Genomic DNA, 27346 nt, shown 5'->3' with positions numbered 1-27346 from the left:
CTAATGTTTTAGGTCTCACTAAACAATTCAGATCTACAAAACAGATATCTGCCGTGAACGGGACTATGTTGCTTTGTTTTCGAATGAAGTCACTTGTGAAGAAAAAAAAATCCACCAACAACAATCGAGAAGTTGTTTTAAATCAGTTTTGTTGCTCTTTCTTCATTTTGTCTCACTAGAAAACATTGTGACTGACAGAACTGGTCAGACCCTTTATTTTGATTTGGCACCTGATTAAAAGCACTTTTATCATTCACAAATTGCAAAATAAAACAACTATGACAGCATACAATATGGGTTTTGGTAGATATACACATTCTCAATATGTCTCATGAGGCTCTCTTTGCTCAAACATATACAAAATCTGTATAGTTAAAATGGGCTAAATCCTGAAACATAGTAATGACACACAGAGTATATCTTCTGCTGCAAATCAAAACAATTCTTACACCACAGGATTCCACTGTTACAATTTGCCCTCACAGAAAATTTGTGCAATATATATATATGTGTGTGTGTGTGTGTACATATATATATATATATATATATATATATATATATATATATATATATATATATATATATATATACATACACACACACACACACACACACACACATACAAACACACATATATGCATACACACACACACACGCACACACATATATATATATTCACACACACATACAAACACACATATAGGCATACATACATATACACACACACACACACACACACACACACACACACACATATATATATTCACACACACAGACAGAATGCCATCTGGTGTCCTTGAGCTACTTCAAAATTCCAAATTACCTTGAAAAAAAAGAAAAGAGAGAAACCCAACAGAACTAAACCGACGTTACTGAATCCATTCTTAAGCAAATCTATGTCAGTGTGAGAATCAAGAATGAACCCTCATTTTTGTCAAAATCGTAATAGAGCACAAAAGCAAAAACATAATGTTTTTTTGTTTCTTTTTCCCATTTCGCCGAACTTCGAGCAACTCTCCTGATTTTCCGGTCCGCACAAAAAAACAAACAAAATAAAACAACCAAAAAACAAAAAAAACGATTTAAGAATTGAAGAGCCGATCTTCACATAACTCAAGAGGCCATTTTGAAGCACCTCCAAACACTTCCACATTGCTGTCCACCCAGGACACCACATTCCCTGGCATGTAGGACGAGCAGTTAGCCATTGCACTGATATCAACAGGTCGAAGAATCCGGTCCCAAATGTTGAAGTGACTCAATTCTCCAACGAAGGCCTGGGTAGCATCAAAACGCCCCCCTATGATGTCCTGTTGAGGCCATAAACGACAGGCCTCGTTAAGACAACAACAATAACTTCTTTTATTCATACTTTAAGGATGTGTATCGTTATGCTAAGTCTAGCATAAATGAGTTCTTAAAAAATAAATGAAAGCTGACATCATGAACCAGATTACAGTCTTATAAAAGCTGTAGAGGGGTGACAGAATATATTTTCATGAATCTTGCCTCATGAAAGGGATTTGCTGTAGCTCCTAAAAATTATTTCATGTTCTATTTTGGGAACAAAACACTTTTCAGGCAGACAAATTTCAGTCCCAGGATATTGCAGTGATCATAGAACGTCCATTAAAATATTATGAGCCAGGCTTTTCCATTTATTGTTTCATGGAACACTCAAAAATTCTCTGTCACACTATTCAGTACTATCGGAACCTTACCAGTGCCTTGAAAGCCTTCCCACCTAAAATGGTAGTTATGCCGCTGTTCTCACCTGTTCCTGTCCCAGTATGAGGACACCATTGGGTTTAATGGGATGCCAGGGAGCCAGATTCTCTCCTGAGCCTAGTTTCTGTCCATCCTGGTAGGCTTCCCAGAGGCCATCTCTGGTCGTCCATGTGATGCAGATGTGATGCCATCTTCCGTCATTGAGTGACAAAGGCAGTTGTGTCACCTGGGAGGCAAAAGCAGTAAGTTTTCAGTAAACCGTTTCAAAATATTTTTTTTTTTACTCCTACACATAAATGATGCATCACTGATACACTTTCATAAACAGCATAAGCCAAAAAAAACCCTTAAAGAACTTTGACAGAATAAAAACTATGATTATCAATATTTTGAATGATATCAATATTCGTATGCCAAGGCTTTGGAAGATTACATATCATGATGTCATAAAACAGCTTTTGACTGTCTATCACGGCATGAAGTACCTTGTCGTTAATAAGGAGTTCTATGGGATTGTTACCCCATTCGATCAACACAATTTCATTGGCCTGCCCTGGTACCCCATAGGAGAAAGGTGTCCCAATGCCTGGGCTGCCACTGGCACTGGACTTCAGCCACATGCACACAGTGAAAGTGTACATTTCCGGCAAACTTTTCTTCACTCGTCCGAAAAGGTAGTTAGTGCGTAAGGGCAGGGACAGTTTGAAATCCTCGGGGGACTTCAGTGCGTTGTTACCTGAAGTCAAACGGTGTGAATAATGTTTCAGAGTGAAAAAATGGACACAAACGTTCTACTTTTTTTTGCCTGCTAGGCTCTAATGAGCAAAATGAGTGGATAAATGAGGAAATTAGTGAAACAGAAAATTTGCTTGACTCAGCGAGTCTCAGAGGGAACATGATTAGGTTTGATACCTCTCTCCAGCTCAGAGATGCGATTCATCAGGGAGTTGAGGGTGCTTTCTGTGCGTTGGCGATGAGCTGCTGTCTCGTTGTACAGTTGTGTCTTCTCCTCCTCCAGTTCGTTGACTTTCTTAAGAAGCTGGTTCTCCAGATCCCCAAGCCGGCGCTGCATCAAATCCCGAAGCTCGTTAGGAAAAGAGGCCCCAGAAAGATTGGCTCGCATCTGCTGTTGCTATAAAAAAAACCCCCCAAAAATGTCATAAATAAAAAAAACTTTTTGAATAATACCTTCAAATTTATATTTAATCAACTTAAGAGGTTTTCATGCGATACCCTCTTAGGACCATTACTAAACATTTGTGTTTACATCAGTGAATGATTCATGCAGAGTAAACTAATTTGAACGTAATCCTTATTCATTAATCAAGAACCATTAATATCAAATGAAAGAGCAAACCCCGAATGTCTACTACTATCTGCTCCAGTGTGTTATGTATACAGCAGTCTCTCTGCTATGAATTTGGCTATGAGCCCCTTCACACTACGATAACAAAATTAATCAGATTGCATCAGAATGTATTAGATTTGCGATAATTAATGCAGATAAACTGTTCCAGAATCTACTAGATGAATCAGATGAGTTACTACTGTAGATGTCTCACGGCTTTCATGAAGGTTTGTAATAGATGGGCTTTTATTTCGGTACAAGGTGACTATGCGGTCAGCACTATCGGTATAATAGCAAAGCCCTTTCCCATAAAAGCCTTGGTAAGTGTCACACTCAGCAGGTATTTTTGGTGTGTGTTCACTAGTTGAAGCGTAGAAGAGAAGGCTATAGAGAGATAATGCCTCTAAATCCCCAACGCTTCCAAATGATTCCCAAAATAGCCGGACCAGTTAAAAAACCGTACGTACTGTAAACATACAGGGTTTTCTTGTTTTACAAAAATAGTAACACCTTTGGAGCTGACTATGCGGAGTTGTCCACATCACTCAAATGATTTTAGACCCCTGAAGAGCAGAGAATAAATTGAGAAATTACTCAGAAGCGTGAAGAAACACCATAAAGTAGCCTATCATAGAACATCCTCATCCTACATACGTATTTTAGTGTCTTATGGTTCATTGTACAGTATTCATCCATGTTGATCATCATGTTGTATCATACACTCTGAATTGACAACTCCTGCAAATGTTCACATTTCAGATACATCACCAAATATACTGTCTCTTATGAAAGAAGTGGTAACATTATGCCAGAAGCGTCAATTTAGACGTCATCTAGAGTTTTGGAACTTTGATTCCTTAAGATTTATAGTGGAACGGAGAGTCATTCGTATGTCTCGCATCAAACGGGATTCATTTTCTCAGGTTAATCGCAAATTTTAATACATTACTCCTACCTCTAAATTTTCGAGTCGGTCCTTTAGACTCTGCATAGTCTTTCCGAGACTGTCAATAGTGTCATTTGGGTCTCTAGGAACATCATCCATGGTATCCTTCGGGTTTTTTCTCCAGGATTCAGAGTCATCGGAGGCAGATTCGCATCGCGAAAGTTTTAACGTCAATTCCTTTATGGTGCCAAGTTGATTTACAATGGTTTCCCTCTGCTGTAGAATCGTCTCACGAAGTTGCATTACTGTGTTTCTCAGTTCTTCCTCTTGAACGGTTGGACCTTGAATAGACACTGTTGGTACCGGACAACTTGCATCCTTATCAATTGGGATTGCCGTACACAAAAACCGATTCCCCTTGTCCTCTTGTCCACAAACAACCTTTCCACAGGTAAAAAAGTACAGCGAAATAATTGCGATGATGAGATTTACCATTTTAGTTTAAAAAAAAAAGAACGAAAGAAAGAAAGAAAGAAAAAGAGAAGAAGAACTAGATAGCTACAATGTACACCTGTTGTTCAAGACAACGACGCTGGGCAGTGTTATCTTTCTCTTCTCACCGTACTAGCAGCATCCACAGAAATCAACAGTAGGTGATTTGCAGGCTGAAGATCATCTGCGTAATGAGAACTGACGCAAGCCGCTGGTTTACACTGAGGTGGCGGAAAAAGCAGCAACTGTGTCGGGAACAGATTAGTACCATCTTCACCAGTCGGCATGGAGAAATTGGATTGGCTGAATTATACGAGTCAGTGACTTTCTTAGTTTGCGTGCCATTCGAACCGACAAAAACATTTGCTCAATCTGATGAGATGTTTGATTTGTAAACTGTGCTCACGTCCTCTGCTGTTTTATATGCGCAAACACCAAGAAAGAAACGAAAGAAATGACAGGAGTAAAGAGGAATTTTAGACTGAGTACACCAAGACCGTCCTCAGTGGGATCATTCATCAAGAATGTAAGTTTAAAGGTTGATCATAAAATTGAAATAGTAAGGCAGTGCATTGTGTAATGCAATAGTATAACAGTTGCTAGACCCATGACACTAAAACCACTGTAATAACTGTAATATTTGAATCGTGGAGTAGCTTTGCAGTTAGGCCTGTATGTTAAAGTATTAAAAACAGTGCATATGTTGATTGTTGTGGAGGCTTTTGCTATCTTGGTCTCAAATAAGCTGTCAGAATGAATTAAAGTTGATTCATCATGTCAATTCATTTCTCTCAACTTTTTTGTTAACAGACTTTGAATACATCTAAAGTACTCAAGACACACTGACCAAAAGACAGCATATCTGTGCAGTCTCCAATCAGAAGTGATATTAATACACATATGGGTGAAATGTATGTTCTCTGTATTAAATTTGTAAGTGAAAAATTATAAGTAAAAATATAAATTAGGGATGTATAATCCATAAAATGTTCTAAAGCTAAGGTTTCAGAAGTTGGAATTAATAATACTGTTTGTGAAAGGTCGCTTTCGTATCACTCATGGTTTAGGTATTTTTGACAAATAAAAGCAACTGAATGATCCTCTTGCTACTGTTCTAAAAGCTTGTGCCTAATAATACCTGCTCTGTCTACACATTCAGGCTCTTACCATCAAACACAGATGCACAAAATAGTCTGAAATGTAAGTGATTGCATTACTAAGTGCTTCACAAGCAAGTGGTTATTAAACGAAACATAAATAAAAACGCGTATGTGTTGTGAACTCTGAACTTTGTTGTCAATGCATTGCAACATGACAGTAAAAACACTTGCAGGAAACTCTCTGCTGGTTTCATCTCCTCTGTACTAAAGCTGATGTTAGTTTATAAATAAACGATATTATTTTCAATATAAGTTTTTAAGGACTTAATATCTCTTAGATCTTAGGAACCAAAAGCAAGCATGTACCTATGTGACATCATAAAACTCATAGGTTGTGTATTACTCAACCTATCCTTACATACCACAGACACTAGTACCTAAGTAAGGGTCGCCACCTGAGTTTGCTGCTGAATTCACATAATGTGGAGATATGACAAAAACATGTAGATTTATTTATAGGCATTTAAATATGTTCACTGTAGTTTTTAGAAATTCCGCCGGTCTAAAAGCTCTGGGCATTACAGTTAACAACAACATGTCAGTATTTACCATGAAACCATTAAATGTAAGGGATGTCTTTGATTTTGTGTAATGGGACAACAGAAGAAACCGTACAGAAGAAAACCATAAATGACTTTCTGCCCTGTGAAACGTTAAAAGGCCTAACAGAATCAACCACTCATTTTGACTCACAGAGAGTTAAAACTTAGACATTAACAAACAGCATGAGAGGGGGTTGTGAACAAATGGAACAGAGAGAATCACTGTATGAGGCGGGGAAATGTTTGAAGAACCAAAGCAAAAACATCAAACAGTTAAATGGGAAACTCTACAAAGCCATGGTGTGTTGCGTAAGAGAGCAGTGGTTTCTCTAAGCTGTACCTCTAGAGGCTAAGTGGTAGAAGTTATTGGTGAGGTAACACCAGCGCTGACAGCGTGCCAACACTCCAGGCCCTCGGCAGCAGTCTTAAGCTATTGCTTAACGCGCACTCTCGGGTTGAAACGAGAGCCAGTTAAGTCAGAGTCAACCCATTCACATCTATGTTAAAATACTGTAACTGACAAAGTGGTCAGTTAAATCAAACATGGTGTATGCAAGTAGCATACTGTTACTCATTTGCAGAACCGGTCGAAATAAACAAATGTATCAAAAACCAATAGTCGCTGCACGGAACTTTGTGGAAATATTCCTCCACTACCAAATCATGTGCAGAATATGTCTTGATATTAATTAACCATTTAGTATTTACCCTGAATACTGTTTTTTATGTGGAACCTTGAGACAGACTACTGATGGTAACAGCAAACGAAAAGTAATGATCCTAATTCCCATCATGGATCCCAAATGCTGCGGGCTGATGACATGTGGAAGTTCTTTATCACTCAGTGATCTCCCCCAGCAAAGATACAAAAACCAAGAAATGTGCTGTCAAAGCTAAAGGGTGATTTCACTGTGCATTTCATATCATGTGCATAGAAATATATTAAGGAGGTGACATCAGTGGAGATAACGACAGTAGGGGTTTGTTGGGCAGAGATACTGATGATGGGATATATTGTGTTAGCCTGCTCCTGGTGCACTATCACTGGAAAAGATCATTTATTTCAATGTCTATGGGCCTATGTAGCCATAACGATTTCTCTAACTTATGGATAATATAATTTTGATTTGACTTTGTTATAGACATGTAAAGCCCTTTGATACTATAAATGGTGATATTGGGCTCTAAATAAACTTGTATTAATATTATTATTACTATTATTAAATAAATGTAGTATTTAAAGTTCACATATGATTATAAACAGGACAAAGGGTTATGACTTCTCTTTGCAGTGGTGAATCCTTGTGAGATGACAATGAAACGGACAAGCACAAGCTAGAGTGGACTTCCAAAAATATTGCATGCCTTGCTTGTAAATTTCTGATGTGTTGTCTTGGTGATGGAATATTTGGTGACATTCAAATAATGGTACATGGGGTACTTTGTCATAGAAACAGGTAGGAAATGTCACAGTTTAACGATGCAGAATTTTTCCCTCTGTAAAAACACAAAACTGTGGGAGTGAGTAGGCCTCCTCTCAGAAGACAGCCAGAGGCACACACCTTTTCATTTATTGCCACGGCTCAAGTAAGGCCCTTAAAAAGCAGAGTCAGGTTGGAGAAGAATAAGACCAAAGTCCTGCATAGTAATGACTTTTCAGGAGGCCTCGCTCTACCACAAAGTGGTGTGTATTCTTTTACCATTTAATTAATTCAGTTACCAATTCACCCCATTACCATTTGATTAAAAACTCTCTAGGAACCCTCAAATGTACTGATCAGTGTGAAAGCAATGACCTTTTTCCCATTTCAATACTGAAGTTTCAGGTGGCAAAGCTGGAATATGAATTGGAATATCACTTTCAGAAGACAGTTGAAGTAACAATGATATCAAGCATGTTTAGTTAATAATTAATTGAGACAAGGCAAATCAAATTTCTCTCAGGGAGGTTGTCATCTCTGCTTTATGTTTTCGCAGCTCAAAAGAAAAGCCATTGAAATGTTAATGTAACCTTTCTACCATCTGGGCTGCATTGGTTTTTGCCTGGCAGTCCTCCTTACCTTGCTGTGATTGCGCTCAACTGATAGTCATAATAAAGTATATTATATGTCAGAGAGCACATTTCAGTAACTGAACCGTAGATTTCTGATTCCATACTTCTAGTATTCCATACTTCTTTTCATCAGGTCCTCTCTTTTCCATTTTTTTGGTATTAATGCATGTGCAGGACTACTCTCTCTCTCTCTCAGGACCATTTCTCATCTCCCCTCCAAATAATACATGTCCATTTCTGCAGACAAAACAAGTTCAGAGAACTGTTTTTCTTTGTGACTTCAGAGGAATGACTATCAGATATACCTGGCAGTCGGTCACCATCTCAGTAAGGTACCGTTAGGTTATGACTGCATTAGGCTGTTTTCCAGATAATGAATCGTTCTGGGTTGTTTTCACTCGTGATTTTTTGGGGCTTGCAAACTGAGCTGATGTTGGTAAATTAAATAATCATAACGTTAAATTATTAAAGTAATTTTAATAATGTATGGTGTTATAATGATAAATGTGTTATTTCTTGACCCATTAGAAAACATCTTCATCGCATCTTTGATGCTGCGGCGTGCCATGAACGCACCCGCGAGTACTTTACTGTATTCTGGCGCCTCCATGTGGGTATTTAATATACTTGTTTTGTCTGAACGGGTCCATGAAGTACAACGGGATACAACACCAAATATACAGTGCATCACATTCCAGAATACTTATGTGGTCAGTTTATGAAATGATTAAATAAAACAGAAAAAACTATATTTATCTGAATATGAACCATATACACAGACTGTACGTATTGCTTTTGAAATGTATAAGTTCACACTAAAGCGTTTTTCGTGTTCGAGGTGCCATATCATTTGTAACAGTTGTTCAATAAGACAGAAAACGTATAAATTTGGCCGTTAATCCTTTTAAAAATTGCATATATCTCTTTCGACGAATGGTCGGTCTACAATGAAACTGTAAGACCATCGTTTTCGATGGTCTTCTTACTGCTGCTCATTTTGAGATATCTTTCCGCCGGGTTCTATATTAACACGTAATTTTCATATGAGATTTCAAAGGTGCTTTTCTATTTAATTTGTATATACTTAATTCTACACATACTTAATACGTTCGTTTTTAGGAAATCCTTTGCTTTACTCAAAAAGAAATGTCAACAAAGCGGCGGAGGGCTTTGTAATCATCCGCAGCTTCTTTTTAGTGTGGAGCGGAAGTTTAAATAGTTGTCCTTCCTGTCTGTGTTGGTAAGTGAGTGTTATCCTCCTTATTGGAGCAATTTATCTTTTTGTTCAATATTAGCTAAACAGTTTGTTCGGTGTGCGTTATTGAAGTTCTAGGAAATATGAAATGTTGGTTTGTTTTTGACTAAGCACTGAGCTGTGGGCTTATAGCGTTGACTGGGAAACAATTTTAGCTCGCTAGACAGCTGACTGCATGCAATCTTTCTCTTTTTTCATACTATTTGGCCTAGTCAAATGAGCATGAAGATTTGAATAAAGCAGTCTTTTTTGCTGAGATCCACATGTAATGTTTGCAATCACGGTAATGCATGTTATTTTGATTTAAATTTCGTTAATACTACACACGCAAGTTGCTGTCCTGCAAATGTCGTTGATGTCATCTTTGTGCGTCTCACTGCGGTAGGCGTGAGTGGTTATTTAGCATATAGCGTACTAGCCAGCAGTTTGGCGCGCCGCATATCATCGAAGCCGTTTACAAGCGCTCAAACAAACATCGAACTGGTAAAAAAAATGACCCATGTATAGTAAAGCGGTGAAAAATGCCACTTAAGCTGATTAGTTGTTAGAAAATTATATATCTGTCAGCTTTGTTTGCATCTTGCATCTTGAATTTCCTGTGGCTAGCTATCCAGCTACTTTTTTAGCTAGCTATGCAGTAGTGTCATTACCTTGGGTAACGAGCAGACCTAACTTTTGATGGAAGGGTTCAGTGCTGTTATCGGGAGTACTTTCATGAAAGATCCCTTGATCTTTGTATAATTTCACAGACACTTAGAGTTTTGTCAGTGAAACCATAGGAATAAGTAATTCAACATTGAAAAGTACAAGTGAAATGAGTTTGTTATTTTGTAACTGTTCATATATTTGTTTGGAGAGACTGTTAGATAATGATAATTTGGCTCATTAGTAAAGTTGTTTTTTTTTTTTGTTTTTTTTTTTTTACTTCTACTGTACTTTTTCAGATGTCATGACTTTCCACTGAGATCGAAGCAGGCCACTGTCTGCCCTTGTTTCAACGCAACACTGTCTGTCCCGGCTGGAACCATGGCGTTTGTGCCCACCCCTAGTCCGACTGTGGTGGATCAGACCACCCTGATGAAGAAGTACCTGCAGTTTGTAGCAGCACTTACAGATAGCAACACACGTGAGTAAACCAGCATGCCATACAGTTGCATTAGTTATGTAGATATACATACATGTATACGTGTGCCAGGTAAGACTCTTTACTACCCTGTGTGACTAACTGTTCTGTTGTTCGAGCGTAATCAATTGAGAAAATACATGTCCAAGAAAACAAGCCTTTGAGGAAAACACAGTCTATTCAAGAATGATCAAAAATGTCTGGGTCTTTTCGTGGTTTTGTATGGAAACCCGTTGTCCTTTTCTAAAATGCGTTCCTCTTACCTGCCTCTCTATAGATTAAGCTCCCTTTATATTACTTCAGGGGCTTAAATTTATGATAGAAGTGCCTGTACTGTGTGGGTGATGTGTAAAGTGTGTCAGTGGAACTGTTTACGCACGATTTTCCTTTTTCTCTGCGTGTTTGTGTTACTTTGGTTGAAGAAGGTGAAACAGAGCAGATTTCGGCGCTTTTCGCTCTTACATGATCGTGACTGTGCAGTTGGTGGTGCACTTTTTTTAATAGCCTGTATTCTCTGACTTGACTTTTAAGCGGACGAGACCAAACTAAAAATGATGCAGGAGGTCAGCGAGAATTTTGAGGTAAGTGCGCAAATGTCGTTTTTTTTTTTTTTTTTCCCGTGACTCATACAGAACTGGTTTCTGAAGGATTATTTTGATGTGATAAAAATGATTCATCCCTCTCCTCCAGAATGTGACCTCTTCACCCCAGTACTCCACTTTCCTCGAGCACATCATCCCTCGCTTCCTCACTTTTCTCCAGGATGGGGAAGTGCAGTTCCTTCAGGAAAAGCCAACCCAGGTGTGTATTTTCGTGCCGCGAGTCTGTCCGAGTCCTCTCGATGATGCAGACTTCGTCTGCCGTACGAAGGAAGCGTGTTGAAATTGAATTATATTTGATCTCTTTGAGCTTCTGTGCTGTTGAAGGTCATTGACATTTTTAAAAAAATTTTTTTTTTTTGCTCATTCCGCAGCAACTGAGGAAACTGGTCCTCGAAATTATCCACCGCATTCCGACGAACGAGCATCTTCGGCCTCACACAAAGAACATCTTGTCTGTGATGTTCCGCTTCCTTGAGGTTAATTTGTTTTTCCCCTATTGTTTGCCATTTGTAAATATGCTCCGCTATACAATTTGATTTATGCAGCTCATTTGATATTTGACATTTGAAGAATCGCAGGCTGGTATTGAAGTCCTTCTGTAGGTTCCATATCCTTGGAAATGGTTTGGTATTATGGAATTTGGCATCGATATCATGACTCGTTAGATTTTCCGTTTGACTGACGTTGATTGTTGTCGTCGTTTAGATTGAGAGTGAGGAGAACGTGCTCATCTGCCTGCGCATTATCATTGAACTCCACAAGCAGTTCCGCCCGCCGATCTCGCAGGAGGTGAGTCTGACCGAAACACTCTTTCGTCTGTCGGTTTTCATTTTGTCACCGTCATACACCCCTTTTTTTTTGTTTTTGTGAGTAGCTGTCTCTTGGAAACATATTTTTGGAAATTTTGAATCCCGGTGATAGTGCGATAGGTTTCACTTCAGGGCCGTGTTAATCCGATTTCGTATTATCCTCGCAGATCCATCACTTCCTTGATTTTGTGAAGCAGATCTACAAAGAGTTACCTAAAGTAGTGGTGAGTTGTAAAGAACTAAATGTTATACAGAACTCTGAAACTTGTGAAAGTGTAATTGGTTCTGAGCGCTGTATATCCCTCTCTCTCTCTCTCTCTCTCTCTCTCTGTATGTGTGTCAGGCGAGGTACTTTGAGAACCCCCAGGTAATAGCTGAGAACACGGTGCCATCTCCTGAGATGGTGGGAATGATCACTTCAGTCTTGGTGAAAACTGCTCCAGAGCGGGAGGACAGCGAGACCCGCACGGTTTGTACTCAGAAACTTACAGTTACTTACATCTTTCAAAGCTGAAAGTCATAGTCAGTAATACACCAGCTTGCATCGGTTTAACAGCAATGCTGGAGCATGGTTTCTAAAATCCCACTCCCGGAGTGGGATGTCCCGTCGCCTTTTGTGTTAATTTAGACACTGTGGTCTCTGAAAGGCAGAGGAGTGCGCATACCTATTTTCTCACTTATAATTAACATTTAAAAATTAGGAGATGGCAAAATCCTGAACACTGAACAGTAGATCAAACTATGTCTTGATTTAATGTTCAGCACTAATCAATGGCATGATTAAGATTCCCAAAAAAAAAAAAAAAACAGGCTGTCTGTGGATAATGTACGTTCGGCAGAGACACAGTGATGTGAGCGATATGCTTTAGTCCAGCAAATGGTATAAGTGTGTGTGGAAGAGAGTGTGTGTGTGTGTGTGAGTGCGTGCGTGCTTGTGTAATATACCTTGAAGTCTGGACGCTGAAAGTATAACTGATAAGATCTGAGTGTCTCTAGCTGATTTTGGGTGGTTCCATTGACCCAGACACCTATATAATTTGATACAGCACAACTGGAGGGTACCACCTTCATTGTATGTATACAAACAGGAGGAGGTAATGGAGCTGGCATGGTCCCCTGTTCACCTATTTATATCTATGACCACTAGGGGGTGCCAATCCACTATTGAAGGAGTAAAATGCAGCATGTCACTCTGCACTGAACTGCAAATTTAACTTTGTTTTATATTGAGTTGATTGCTTAAAATAAAGGACGCAAAAGGCCATACTTTTACATAGATCCATTGCAGTTACACACCTCTATACTTATGAGGAGGTCACTGCAATGCAAGATGTAAAAGTTTAACACTTTTTTCCCCTCTCTGTTTAGTGCTGACAGTTGGTATGCCTTTGAGCAGTCATTTGCCGTATTAAATGTCCTGTCTTCCTCTTATCTGCATCTCATTTGTCTTCTCTCTGCCCTCCAGCATACCATCATTCCCCGGGGCTCCTTGTCACTCAAAGTGTTGGCAGAGCTGCCCATAATTGTGGTCCTCATGTACCAGGTTGGTTCTGGTTGGCGCATAAACAGAACTGCATGTTCCCCCCCTCTCAAACTGAAACGATGCAAAAATTTGAGTTCATTTCCATAGCGACAGATGGGTCACTTCAAATTTTAACATCTGTTTTAGCGCGAAGTGTTTCTGGTGCTCGTACTTCATTGCGAAATCTCATCTGGTCTTTTGTTACGAGTAACGGCTCAAGACTACAAATTTCAAGAATTTTCCTTTTTTTTTTTTGTGCAACGAATTGTACTTATCTGGGTTCCTGTCTTTTTGTTTTGTAGCTTTACAAACTCAACATTCACAACGTGGTGTCGGAGTTTGTCCCTCTAATCATGAATACCATAATGCTGCAGGTGTCTCCTCAGGCCAGGTCAGTCCACTCCATCATGTAACCATGACGGCACAGTTTCCTCTCTCGCCCTGTCAGGGCTTATGCACACAGGTGCAACTGCAGTCAACATGGCCTCCGCGCGTTAATATTGTTCACGCGTAAATAGATCGCTCGGGTGAAAATTATATTCAGGAGGATAGAAATCTGGACACACACGCACCCAGAACTGACAAGAACAATCGCACGTGTCACCCGTTATGTTTCCTGAGCAGCAGCTTTGGCGATAATTTTGAGAACCTATATCCTTAGGGTAATTTGATCAGATGTCATGGATCTGGTGGAATTGTATGATTTCAGTCTACAAAGAATGACTCACACATTCTCATTATTGTTAATCTATGAGTGATCATATTTGCAAGTGTTTGAATATTTTTATGAAGTTGATCCCCCCCCCTCACCCCCCACCCCCCGATGACTGGTTATTTGTTTTGAAATGATTTCAGGCAGCACAAGCTGTATAATAAGGAGCTCTATGCAGACTTCATCGCAGCTCAGATCAAAACTCTATCCTTCCTGGCTTACATCATTCGCATCTACCAGGTACAGTGTTTTGCCCTGCTCTGCTTTTCACTGTTTGCTCTTCACCTGTCTTATGTGTTTACACTCACACTCCAGTCCTCAAAAAATCCCCCCTATTTAAACTTTACAAAATCCTAGAGTTGACAACTATATAAACTTTCTTTTCTGTGACTCCGAAATGCTTTCACCTTCTTTGAAATCTCCTGATTTTTCCTAAAACAGTTAAGGACTTTGTGTGTGTGTGTGTGTTTGTGTGTTGTCAGGACCTGGTTGGGAAATATTCTCAGCAGATGGTAAAGGGAATGCTGCAGCTGCTGTCTAACTGCCCTCCTGAGACGGCTCATCTGCGGAAAGAGCTCCTCATCGCTGCCAAACACATTCTCACCACAGACCTGCGCAGCCGTGAGTACACATGCAAAACGCACACCTCTGAGTGCCAGCTCCTCCTCTTGCCCCCCGCCCTCACAAACTTCCAGAAAGTAAAGAAAGGTATTTACAGAACAGCATAAAGTTCAGCATAAAGGAGCAGAAATGCGCGCTGAGATCTGCATGGAAAAACAGGCATACTCGTATTTTCAGCAACTTGGCCAGATTTTTTTTTTTTTTAAATTATGGACTATCTGTTCAAATGTCAAGGATAAGTTACCCAGCTAGCTGCATTCTGGGAATGTTTTCTGTAAGTTTTACCCCTTAATCAATAGCAGTTGAGTGCGGAATGTGATACACTCTGCTAAAATCATTAGTCTTGTGAAGAAATCAACAGTGATCAATCAGGAGCTCAAACTGCCCAGTGTGTATTGATGCGTCTCATCGTCGGAGGCCGAGTTGGCCTTTCTGTTTGGTTTAAAGTCGGCGAGATAGCATCTAATAAAGATCGTTTCATTTTGCAGAATTCATTCCAGTCATGGACAAACTTTTTGATGAGTCGATACTCATTGGATCAGGATACACTGCAAGAGAAACCCTGAGGTAGGCCAATCCCCCGGCTTTTTGGGTTAATTCGGCGTGGTCGCTCAGGGAGGCGTTGGATGTATGAAATACTGATTGTTTGAAGCTTTATCTAATACGTGAGAGCAAAAACCAGCAAGACACTGAAACCTTATAACCGATACGTGCAGCGTTTCTCAACCGGGAAGTTATGATTTCCCAAAAAATACCCCACCCAGATCTGTGGATAACGTATGCTTGGCAAAGACACAGTGATGAGAGCGATATGCTTTAGTCCAGCAAATGGTATAAGTGTGTATGGAAGAGTGTGTGTGTATGCGTGAGTGCGTGCGTGCTTGTGTAATATACCTTGAAGTCTGGACGCTGAAAGTATAACTGATAAGATCTGAGTGTGTTTGCCTCCTGACTGATTGTAAGTAGATTCCACAGACCCAGATACTTACGTTGTTTGTTGCTGCAAAGACTGAACCTCTGTGGCATTATCTAATGCAGCCCTGACCCAAATCCAACCGGTGTGTAGCCAAGTGACAAGATCTACCCTAACACTACCACCTTTATTTGTTTACTGATCATGTAGCCCACTTAACAGGAAGGTGCTGTCCAATAGGTTTCCAGGACTGTGGCTGCAACTGGTCCAGCGTTAGAGATACTGGGCACCACTTAAACACAAGTTGGCAGCGATCACGTTAGTGTCAACGTCAGTGAAGATGGTAACACATCACGTTAGTGCCAATGTCAGTGAAGATGGTAACACATCACGTTAGTGCCAATGTCAGTGAAGATGGTAACACGTATGCAGTAGCTTCACAGTTTTCCCCTCACACAGCTGTTGGATGGACTGGGCGTTCACAGAAAAAGAAAAAGAGTGTTTATCGTCTGGGGAAGAAAGGGGGGGAAAAAAAAAAGTCAGAATGGAATGTTAATGGTGTGTGACTGAACAGAGATGCTCGAGTGAGTGAGGAGGAGAAGAGCCAGGTGTCCATCTGTGTGTGCCTGGCTGTCAGTCGTGCCATGGGGGGTGTGGTGGTGGGGGGGGGGGGGGGGGGGGGGGGGGAGACCTCCTGTCTTGGAGAAGTCTGAGTGCCTGCCCCAGGTGTCGCACGCCTGCCAAAGCCGCCTCCGCTCACTTAGACATCAGCCCTCAAAACATAAATTTGACTTGGCTCCTGATCTGTCAGGATCAGTAATGGTGTTTGTTCTGGCTCTCACGCTGTAAACTTCCAGAGAACCCCCCCCCGCCGCCTCCCCCAATTCCAAGTAAAGGTGTCAGAGAAGTCCTGGACGGAACACATCGCACAATCACAGTTCTTTGTTATAAGATCTTGTAGCCTTTTAACGTAAACAGAGTAAAAAACGGAAAACGTAGAGAGATGCTATGAAAAACGCGTCTGTCTGTTTTTTTTTTTTTTTGCAGGCCTCTGGCGTACAGTACTCTGGCTGACCTGGTGCACCATGTGAGACAGAACCTGCCCCTCACGGACCTGTCGCTGGCCGTGCAGCTGTTTGCCAAGAACATAGACGACGAATCACTCCCCAGCAGCATCCAGACCATGTCCTGCAAACTGCTGCTCAATTTAGTGGACTGCATTCGCTCTAAGAGCGAGCAGGAGAACGGAAACGGGAGGGATATTCTCATGAGGATGCTGGAGGTGAGGCTGGGCCCCCCGAGCGCTCATCTGTGCCCAAACCGATATGATAAAAGAGAAACGTGTCAAGTTAAAGAAAGCTCTGGACAGTACGAGCTTATAAATAGGCTTCTGTGACGTTTTTTTGAAGCTCTTGTTTTAAGGCTTTGACGGTTATGAACGAGCCCAAAGCGAAATCTGTATTGTTTGTCTGAACCGCATTGAGTGACGATGCGTTTTGTTACAGAGCTCAGTGCTTTCCTCCTTCAAGATATGTTTGACGTCGGTCAAAAATGACATGGCTTTTGTTTCCGTCCCACAGGTGTTTGTGTTGAAGTTCCACACCATCGCGCGCTATCAGCTGGTGGCAATCTTTAAAAAGTGTAAGCCGCAGTCTGAGATGGGTGTTGTAGACTCCGGGGCGTTACCAGGGGTTCCGGCCACGCCCACTACCGCCACACCTGCCCTCCCTCCCCCTGCTCCACCCACACCTGTCACTCCGGCCCCACCCCCAGCCACACCTTTCGACAGGGGCGGGGACAAGGAGGACAAACAGACCTTCCAGGTGTCAGACTGCCGCAGCCTGGTAAAGACTCTTGTCTGTGGGGTAAAGACCATCACCTGGGGCATCACTTCCTGCAAAGCGCCTGGAGGTGAGGTTGTCATAAAGGAATATAGAGGACAGTGCTCAGTAGTGCAAAAAGGAAAAAATTTCTGAAAATGTCTATCCATCTGTCTATATACTGAATATATATGTGTGTGTGTGTGTATCTTTGTTCACTTTTTAGAACCACAGTTCATTCCGAACAAACAGCTCCAGCCCAAAGAGACACAAATTTACATCAAGCTGGTCAAATACGCCATGCAGGCATTGGACATCTACCAGGTACGACTGCTCCCTGACCTACACAATTCCCACCTCTGCGTCGTCCAATCATTGTACGGTTCCCTTTTTCTTTTTTGGAGCCGTAATTGAAGTAGTGCTTTCAAAAACGTATATTCGCACGATAAATAGAGCTGTACAGATTATCACAGAGCCAACCCGCTTTTGGCTAGGTACAGATTGCCGGCAACGGTCAGACGTACATTCGTGTGGCCAACTGTCAGACGGTGCGTATGAAGGAAGAGAAGGAGGTCCTGGAGCACTTTGCTGGGGTCTTTACGATGATGAATCCTCTCACCTTCAAAGAGATATTCCAGACCACTGTACCCTACATGGTGGAAAGGATTTCCAAAAATTATGCTTTGCAGGTAAGAGCCTTGTTGCATCTAAGTTTACTTGATTAAATTGTGGTTTAGGCTTTTAAACTCTGAAATTTATGCTCCTCGTGCTTAAATTCGGTTTTGTCTATATAACATAAAATATCCACTGGTTAAATTTTGTAGTTAGTGCTTCGAATAGCAAATAGCACTTGTACAGTCACGTAAGATAATTGTGAATTTTCCTCTGCAGATTGTGGCAAATTCCTTCCTTGCCAACTTGTCCACCTCTGCCATGTTTGCCACCATCCTGGTGGAGTACCTGTTGGAGCGGCTGCCGGAGATGGGATCCAATGTGGAGCTGTCCAACCTCTACCTTAAGCTCTTCAAACTTGTCTTTGGCTCTGTGTCTCTCTTTGCCGCGGAGAATGAGCAGATGCTCAAGGTCAGAATTTATCTTTCGACCGACTTTCCATATTTAAGGATGTTAAGCTAAAAGAAACAAACAAACAAAACAAAAAAAAAAATCAATTTCCCAATAATGCACATTAGTGCTGCCCCAAACCTGACTCAAACCTTAGTGCTACAGTCAAGACAAAGCGGGCAGGTATCGTAAGGTTTGAGTGACTGAAAAACAGTTGGGTTTTTAGAAAGTCTGACACACCACCTGAGCTCTGACAACACCCGCGCTGTCCGGCATCTCGGCATTATCAGCCACGCCGCATTAAATTTAATGCGTTCTGTCAGCCTCTGGTGTGAGAAATGGCACTCCAGCTTCAGATTGACAGCTAAGACCTTGGTGAAGGTCAGTCAGAAATAACAGTCTGGAAAAAGGAAGAAAAGGTTTTTTCTGTCTCAGTTCACATGACCCAGTGGTGAAGCCAGTGTGTTTTGAATGGATATCAATAATATGAAGCAGTAATACATCTGCAGGGGCTTAGATTTGTCAGCTTTACGTTAAACGCCCATAAATTCGTCCTCCACCTTCTTGACGTTACGCGACCAGTCCACTCATCTTGTCACGAATTGCTCGTTGTCTGTACTGGGTTACTGGGTTACGATCTAACCAAAATGATAAACTGTATCATTTCGTTTCTGAAAGCAAGTTTGAACAGAACATGGGCATTGGTCCTTGGTATGTCCTTTTAGCTAAAGGAGTCGCCGCTGGTTTCTCAGCTTTTCTCAGACCTTTGGGGGAAAAAGAGTCATCCGTCATCCTTTGTGGCAATGTTTTTTCATTTTTCACCCCAAAGCCGCTTTCCGCCCGAAGGTGCTACACCTGTGGGTCGTGTATTCTAAAGAGAACCTGAAGGAGACAGCTGTTCGGAGTGTGATTGGAAAAACAAAGTTGCATCCATTGCCTGACTCTCTATCCCTTTCTCTCTCTCTCTCTCTCACTTCTTCCCCAGCCTCACTTGCATAAAATAGTGAACAGCTCAATGGAACTGGCCCAGTCAGCCAAAGAGCCCTATAATTACTTCCTGCTGCTGAGGGCCCTGTTTCGTTCCATCGGAGGAGGAAGCCATGACCTTCTCTATCAGGAGTTCCTGCCCTTACTGCCTAACCTGCTGCAGGGTAGGCACACTCACTAGATCTTTCTTTGTCTCTTGTGAAAGTTTTTTTTTTTTTTTTTGTTGGAGGGATTTAGATACATACACACACACACACACACACACACACACACATACACACAGAGTGACTTTCCTCAGTGTATTACAGTGGGTGGTATTTGGTGCCTGCCTCAAGCTTGATTCATGTTTATTTATTCTATTCTGTTGAGTTTTTGCCCTTTTGGTCTTGGAGCAGTCTTTAGAACCTTTGTTCCTTGAACAGGCCTACAAATTCTCCACATACACAGAATCAGACGTCCACTGCATTGATTGTGAACTCATTGAATGAGTGTTTTAACCCAGAATTCTCCTTCCTTGTGGCTCTGCAGGTTTGAACATGCTGCAAAGTGGCCTTCATAAGCAGCACATGAAAGATCTGTTTGTGGAGTTGTGTCTTACTGTCCCAGTGAGATTAAGCTCTCTGCTGCCCTACCTGCCCATGCTGATGGACCCGCTGGTGTCAGCCCTCAACGGCTCACAGACTTTGGTCAGCCAGGGTCTACGCACCCTGGAGCTCTGTGTGGACAACCTACAGCCCGACTTCCTCTATGACCACATCCAGCCTGTCCGTGCCGAGCTCATGCAGGTAAAAAGTTGCTTCCTTCCTTTCAACTCCGACCCTTGACTTTTTAGGGTCGTAGCCTTTGCCGTAACGTGCTCGCTTCAGATCTCTCAAATCCTTCAAATTCCTTTCAAATCTGTTCGACGTTCCCGTCCCCAGGCCCTGTGGAGGACCCTCCGGAACCCGGCCGAGACCATCTCTCACGTGGCGTACCGGGTCCTGGGGAAGTTCGGCGGAAGCAACCGCAAGATGCTGAAGGAGTCCCAGAGGCTGCAGTACGTCGTGACTGAAGTACAGGGCCCCAGCATCAAGGCAGAGTTTACCGACTGCAAAGCCTCCATTCAGCTGCCAATGGAAAAGGTACGACTCTCGTTCGGTTTGGAGCACTAGCGAACGCGCAGTCTCGGGATTGTGACGTTGAAACTCGCTTTAGGTTGTCCATGACTTTTACTAGGGGTGGCTTTTGGCAGCGCGCGGCTTGGACTTTCGTAAATTGAACTTCCAAACTTGGCGCGGGCGTTGCGGTCGCGCGATAGTGAAGCCGTCGCGGGACGGCGGAGTTTCTTTTCGTTTTTCGCGCCGGGCAGAACGCTCCGAGTCGCACGGTTTTGACACTTTGACCCCGCCCTCCCTCCTTCTTTGACCCCGCCCTCCTTAGTCCAGTGGACTCTTCACGTTTACATTTTCATGTTGGCTCTGTCTCCTTCAGAAAGTCACAGCCTTTTTGTTTGTTTTTTGTTTTGGTTTTTCCACTGTGTGTTTCAATCTAAACACAGAAAAAGGAGGTGGTGGGGGGGGCGCGGCTAGGGATAGGGTTTTCATTGTGTAATGAATCCTTGTCAAAGAGAAGCTGCAGTGAAAGGAGACAGCGTCTTCCCCAGGTAATTAAATAGATCATCAGCCTGTAAGCTGCGCTCGTCTCCGCCCTCCTGCCCCCCCCCCCCCCCCCCCCCCCCCCGCCCTTAATCAATCTCTCGATGCGCGGCTGACGGGATTATTTACTTCGGCTAATGGCCCTTCCTGCTGCTTGCCGCTGCTTGGCAAAACACAAACTGTCATTTCTGTAATTGCGTTCGCACCTCAAAGATGGATGCCGCTGCCATTACGCTGCGGCTGCTTAATTTCATTTGCATGCGCCCCTACGGTTGCCGTGGGCAGCAGCTGCTGTTTGCTGCAGCCTGGAGCCCGCTTCTGTCTGTTTGGATTAAAAAAGGCTTGGACATGTCAAGCTCGCTCTGCATAACTTACAGTGTGTGTGCCGCCTCCCTCCCCACCCCTTCCCACAAACAGGATTTACAACTGCCCACAGTGCTGCACTTCGGGGCGTTTCTGTTTTGTGTGTGTGTGTGTGAGTGTGTGCTGTTGTATTTCTTTGTTTTGTTTTGGTTTTTTTTGAGAGTTGTTTTCATGTGAGTTGGCATCGTTCAATTTGATTTTCGACGTCACCTAACCAAGGTAGCTCGGTCTCTAAATGAACCTTTTGTGTTTTTTTTTTTTTTGTCATCTCTTTCTTTTTCCCCCTCCCTGACGAGCGGAACGCGTAATTCTGTGCTAAGGCAGTCCTTTCCCTCCAGTGCCAGAGAATGATGGCTTAAGTCAGGACTGATTCTGCTAGCATGCTAAAACCCTCTCTTGGTACAGAGTTGATTAATCTCCTCCATTCTTTGTGTTGCCTTGGAGATTCTGTCCATATCCATCTCTGGTGCCTGAACATGGTGGGTTTAAATGAAGTTTAGCATTCAGACAAGGTGAGCGCTGGGCTCTCTTTTTTTTTTTTTTTTCCCCCCCTTCCCTCCTCTGCTCAGCTTTCCTGAGCTCATTTACTGAACACCTTTGGGATGGAGCGTTGATTAGAGGTGAATGGACTCGTTTAATGAAAATCTCTCAGTTACGTGTGGAATATGTTCGCTGAAGGACTGAGCAGCCCTTGCGTTGAATGGCCTTGAAAGGTTGAACAAATGGCATGTTTGTTTTGTCGAGGTGCCTCTCGGGGGTATGCTACATGTGTACAAGGTTATCTGACACGTACAAAAAAAAAAATGTCTCTAGCAGGCAAAACGGTTTAGGACTCAAATTGATAAAAACAAACTGTATTGCGTGAGATATTTGCCCTACTCCTGTACTTTGCTCCTTCTTGTCGAAACTGTGCGACAAACCAGGGTACCATTTAATTTCCCTTTTGCTGGAGTAAATCGTGTAGTTGACGGTGGAAGGCATCTCGAAGCGATATCGCGTGCAAGCCAGCCCATCTGCTGACGCTGGATATTAGTCGGTTACACCCCAGCACCCCCCCCCCTCCCCCCTCCCCCCCACCCCTGCTCTGAACACTCCTTTCTGTCCTCCCAGAGACTAATTGGTTCATTCTCCTCCTCTAAGTGTTTTGCTATTTCAGCTCATCTTGCCATAATTTGCCGTTGTTTTAATGACTCTCTCACTGACCCTCATTTTGCTTAAGCGTATGGGGGGGGGGGGGGGGGGGGGGTCACTCTGCTCCGGCCGTGTAAAATCAGAGGAGAAACATTTAACCTTTTAGTTGAAGCGTCCCATTTCGGTGTATTGCAGCACCCGCTGAGAAAGACTAGAAATTTGTCACAGCGTTTGGTTATTGCGGGCCCGAGATGGACAGCCCCTCTCTGGGGGATCTATGGCGTGTGCATCAGTTTGGTCTAATTGTTTCAGTATATCAGAATTATCCGTTTAGCTGATTCAGGTATTTTTTTTTTTTTTTTAGTAGAGTTTCACAAGAATTCTCACACACACAAACACACACACACACACTCAGTTGGCACTATAGGTGGTGAATTGCTTCTCTTGTCAGTAAGGCCAAACTGTGGATGTGTAACCAGCAACCTACATTACAGGATAATACTACCTTACTTATCCATTCTGCAGCAGCCTCAGCGTGTCTTTTGCCTCACCTGTGTGAGGCTGTCAGCGGCTGTCTGTAAATGACAGGGCTAAAGTGTCCGGCCCGAGGGAAGATTTGCAGTCTCAGGAAGCTTAGTCAGCTGTTCTGTGAGGACATGGCTCATTTCCCTATCATGGCAGGAAATTAACCCACGACCGGCTGATAAACTGGTCCTGGTACCTCTAAGTTACCGCTTGGAGATAAATATTAAGCAAATGGTTAAACAGAAGCTGTGTTTGCTTTACTCGCCTTGTTTCAATGCAGACCTCTGCGGTGAATATTCATAAGAAGTTATCTTCATTCCCCAAAAATTGTTTTTTGACCACTTAACGTATCGCATGATATATGTATATGCTAATACATATTGGTTTGACGAGGCTGTGTGACTGAGATGTCTGAATGATTTAGATTGTATTAACGTGTTTTTCCTACCCGTGATAACAGGCCATTGAGACTGCCCTGGACTGTCTGAAGAGTGCCAACACTGAACCGTACTACAGACGGCAAGCCTGGGAGGTCATCAAGTGCTTCCTGGTGGCCATGACAAGCCTGGAGGACAACAAACACGCCCTCTACCAGCTCCTCTCTCACCCCAAGTAAGATCTTTTGCCGCCTGGGCAGACTTTAATATACTCAGTGAATGACAACCGAAACAGCTAGGCTTACTCGTGAATGCGCGTTTTCCATAGAAAATCTGGAACAATCCATCAACTCATTTTTCACTCATGTCCCTTTGAAGCACTTAATTTTTTTTTTTTTTTATTATCAAGTCATGTGCTCCCTGTTTAAGCTCTCACTATCGCTGCCTTTCTGTCTGTCCTCCTCCGCGAGCTTGAGATGAGTCGTTCCTCTCGCTGTTGCGTGGAACGATGAGACTCTCTCTGTCTTTTCCCGCCGCGAGTGCCGTTCCTCTGGGCCACATGCAGCCGAAGCCACACTGTCTAAAGTATTAAAAGAGCTAATTACTCCGAGACACTTACACTCGCCTGGCGAGGAGGAGAGTGGGAGGGTCACATTACCCCGGCATTGATCTCCGTGCCGGGGCTAATTGACTTTCCCTCTGTCTTTCTTTCTTTTTTTTTTTTTTTTCCTTCCCCTGAAAAGGCTGTTGGTCGTTGCCGTCGTCCCCGCCCCGCGGCGGATAATGAAGTGTGTCAGTTATGAAGAGGGGCAGCGGGCCGCCTCTGTCAGATGTCTTGATTCATGACGCGCTGTCTCCCTTTTCACAGCGCGCCGTATCGCGGGCGGTCACTATAAAAAGAGGCCTTTTCAGGAAGCAGAATGCCTCCTTAATATTGCAAATGCCAGACTGGATAATGGAGTCCCTCTCCTGGGGCAGCATCATGAATTTGAATTGATCTGGCACTTTGTGGCTTGCCAAACAACACCCCCCCCCCCTCCCCAAAAGCACCCCAACACTCCCGCACCCCCAACCCGCTATCCACCATTCTGTCCCTGCAAAGCCAAGTCTTTTAAATGGTGATAACGAAATGGAGCAATCCATCAGTGCTGCCCGTGGCATTTGGCATTATAAAACACAAGCTCAAGCATGGATAAAACAGTCACTCCATCACGTTGTCGGCATCAACCGCAGTAAATAACGCAGCGTGGAGCTAAATGCCAGACAAACAAAAGGAAAATCTCCTACAGGGCTTAGCTGTTTCGAGGCAAGGCGGCTTTTACGTTCAAGAATTGAACGGCCTGACTTGGACATGGATATTTGGATCGCCGGGGTATCGTCAATGGACGGGTACGTCGATGAGTATCGCCGAGGCTTGAGTCTTGATTTTCTTGTGTGTTTTTTTTGTTTTTTTTTTTTTTCCTTCAGCTTCACGGAGAAATGGATCCCCAACGTCATCATCTCGCACCGCTACAAGGCGCAGGACACGCCGGCGCGCCGGACTTTTGAGCAGGCGCTGACGGGGGCATTCATGTCCGCCGTCATTAAGGACCTGCGGCCCAGCGCCTTGCCCTTCGTGGCCAGCCTGATTCGCCATTACACCATGGTCGCTGTGGCACAACAGTGTGGTGAGTGACACGACGTGCTGCACCTTTTTAAAATGAACCTACACAGGTGTGTGTGTATGTGTATGTAATACGGTTACGGTGGTGGACAGTACAGGGCGGTTGTGCTCACGTTGGGTGATTTGTGTGTCCTAGGTCCTTTCCTGCTGCCTTGCTACCAGTCAGGTAGTCAGCCCAGCACTGCCATGTTCCACAGTGAAGAGAATGGCTCCAAGGGCATGGATCCCTTAGTGCTTATAGATGCCATCGCCATCTGCATGGCCTACGAGGAGAAAGAGCTGTGTAAGATCGGGGAGGTGGCGCTGGCTGTCATCTTCGATGTAGCTAGCATCATCTTGGGTTCTAAGGAGAGGGTGAGTTGTTGTTTTTTTTTTTTTTTTTCTCTTCTATCTTCGACGATCTCTTTATGGTCATCTGCGGTCTTTTGCAGGGTCTTGATTTCTTTTTTTTCTTTTTTGTGCTGTGTTCCTCTCTAGGCGTGCCAGCTACCCCTCTTCTCTTACATTGTCGAGCGCCTCTGCGCCTGCTGTTACGAGCAAGCCTGGTACGCTAAGCTGGGCGGAGTCGTCTCCATCAAGTTCCTCATGGAGAGGCTGCCTCTCATCTGGGTTCTGCAGAACCAGCTGACCTTCCTCAAGGCCCTGCTCTTTGTCATGATGGACCTCACAGGAGAGGTAGGATCCCCTGAATAGTCCTCAGTACTCGCACGGTCTTCCCTACACGTTCGCTCTCCCTGTGGCATTTGACTCAGATTTCCGGCTTTTAATTAAAGCTGTTGGACTCGCTGGTTACTGCTGGCAGAATTCTTAAGTCGAAGCTAACAGTGTTGTTTTCTGTCCTCCCAGGTGTCTAACGGCGCTGTTGCCATGGCAAAGACCACACTGGAGCAGCTCCTCGTTCGCTGTGCCACTCCGCTGAAAGATGACGAGAAGACCGAGGAGCTCCTTAACGCTCAGGAGAAATCCTTCCACATGGTGACCCACGACCTGGTGCGGGAGGTCACCTCCCCGAACTCCACCGTCCGTAAGCAGGCCATGCATTCCCTGCAGGTGCTGGCCCAGGTCACCGGCAAGAGTGTCACCATCATCATGGAGCCTCACAAAGAGGTTTGTCTGCCAGCCCAGCGCCTATATTTGAGAGACCCACTGTTTTCACTGTGGCTTTTTCTGATTGTCTCTTTCGTCAAAAAAACTGACCTGCCAATGCCTTAGTGAGCAAGAGGAAGAAGCTACTTTTTTTTTTTTTTTCTTTTGCCTGCTTATAAAGGCCATGGAGAAAGTTCCAGCCAATGCATTTCAGTTAGCTAGTTTCATGGTCGTGGGCTTTTGTTGACGTTCGTCGATCCATCAGAAGGTGAAGTTATAAATCATGCCTTTGGTATCTCTAGGTGCTTCAAGATATGGTTCCCCCGAAGAAGCATCTTCTCCGTCACCAGCCCGCCAACGCTCAGATCGGCCTGATGGAGGGGAATACCTTCTGCACCACCTTACAGCCTCGCCTCTTCACCATGGACCTCAACGTTGTGGAGCACAAAGTCTTCTACACAGAGGTGGGTCGTTTTTTTTTTTTTTATTTGTCCATTTTGTTTGTTTGTTTTGTTTAGGAGATGTTATTGCTGTTTTTTTTTTTTTTAATTGCAGTTAGAATGAAGGAATACTGGAAACATCATCAAATGCGTCCTTTCTCGAGAAATGTGTCGAACATGGGAAACGGATTACATATTTCAGTGTCTTTTGGCTTTGGTATGTGTGGTGGATTAGAAGGCTTTAGTCTGATGGCTTATGTGTCTGTCCAGTTGCTGAATCTGTGTGAAGCTGAAGACGCCGCTCTGATGAAGCTGCCCTGTTATAAGAGTTTGCCCTCTCTGGTGCCATTACGCATCGCAGCTCTCAGTGAGTAGATTTCCCGCCCATGAGCAGAGTCCATCTCAAAACTTGTCACTTCAACTCTAATCACATATTTCAGGTTCATTGTGCCTCCACGCAAACAACAACAACAACAACAGCAAGGTCTCGTG

The 27346-nt window shown here is 43.2% G+C and overlaps 2 protein-coding genes across 2 annotated transcripts in view; one reads left to right on the top strand and one right to left on the bottom strand.

Moving 5' to 3' along the window:
- Window positions 1-1082: 1082 nt before the first annotated feature.
- Window positions 1083-4457, bottom strand: nptx2b (neuronal pentraxin IIb). The gene is made up of 5 exons (XM_030775666.1): window positions 4032-4457; window positions 2641-2860; window positions 2214-2464; window positions 1775-1954; window positions 1083-1310 (listed from the first exon to the last, which is right to left on the bottom strand). Exons 1-5 carry the CDS (start codon window positions 4455-4457, stop codon window positions 1083-1085), a joined length of 1305 nt encoding a protein of 434 aa, XP_030631526.1.
- A 6033-nt stretch (window positions 4458-10490) lies between these two features.
- The window catches only part of trrap (transformation/transcription domain-associated protein), a 63544-nt gene continuing 46688 nt past the window's right edge, over window positions 10491-27346 (top strand). Inside the window, exons 1-27 of the mRNA XM_030773537.1 lie at window positions 10491-10590; window positions 11119-11168; window positions 11278-11388; window positions 11561-11665; window positions 11895-11978; window positions 12166-12222; window positions 12342-12467; window positions 13464-13541; window positions 13823-13911; window positions 14376-14472; window positions 14715-14853; window positions 15342-15420; window positions 16814-17048; window positions 17347-17677; window positions 17813-17910; window positions 18081-18275; window positions 18478-18669; window positions 19634-19799; window positions 20164-20420; window positions 20556-20756; window positions 23749-23900; window positions 25133-25332; window positions 25465-25682; window positions 25806-26003; window positions 26175-26435; window positions 26717-26878; window positions 27125-27221. Of these exons, the coding sequence (XP_030629397.1) occupies window positions 10491-10590; window positions 11119-11168; window positions 11278-11388; window positions 11561-11665; window positions 11895-11978; window positions 12166-12222; window positions 12342-12467; window positions 13464-13541; window positions 13823-13911; window positions 14376-14472; window positions 14715-14853; window positions 15342-15420; window positions 16814-17048; window positions 17347-17677; window positions 17813-17910; window positions 18081-18275; window positions 18478-18669; window positions 19634-19799; window positions 20164-20420; window positions 20556-20756; window positions 23749-23900; window positions 25133-25332; window positions 25465-25682; window positions 25806-26003; window positions 26175-26435; window positions 26717-26878; window positions 27125-27221 (4078 nt within the window). The remainder of the gene's footprint in view (window positions 10591-11118; window positions 11169-11277; window positions 11389-11560; window positions 11666-11894; window positions 11979-12165; window positions 12223-12341; window positions 12468-13463; window positions 13542-13822; window positions 13912-14375; window positions 14473-14714; window positions 14854-15341; window positions 15421-16813; window positions 17049-17346; window positions 17678-17812; window positions 17911-18080; window positions 18276-18477; window positions 18670-19633; window positions 19800-20163; window positions 20421-20555; window positions 20757-23748; window positions 23901-25132; window positions 25333-25464; window positions 25683-25805; window positions 26004-26174; window positions 26436-26716; window positions 26879-27124; window positions 27222-27346) is intronic.

This window comes from Chanos chanos, chromosome 5 (assembly GCF_902362185.1).
Source record: "Chanos chanos chromosome 5, fChaCha1.1, whole genome shotgun sequence".
In the NCBI taxonomy this organism is placed as follows: domain Eukaryota; kingdom Metazoa; phylum Chordata; class Actinopteri; order Gonorynchiformes; family Chanidae; genus Chanos; species Chanos chanos.
Note: the sequence above shows the minus strand (reverse complement) of the source record. Positions and strands in the feature narration are given on the sequence as shown.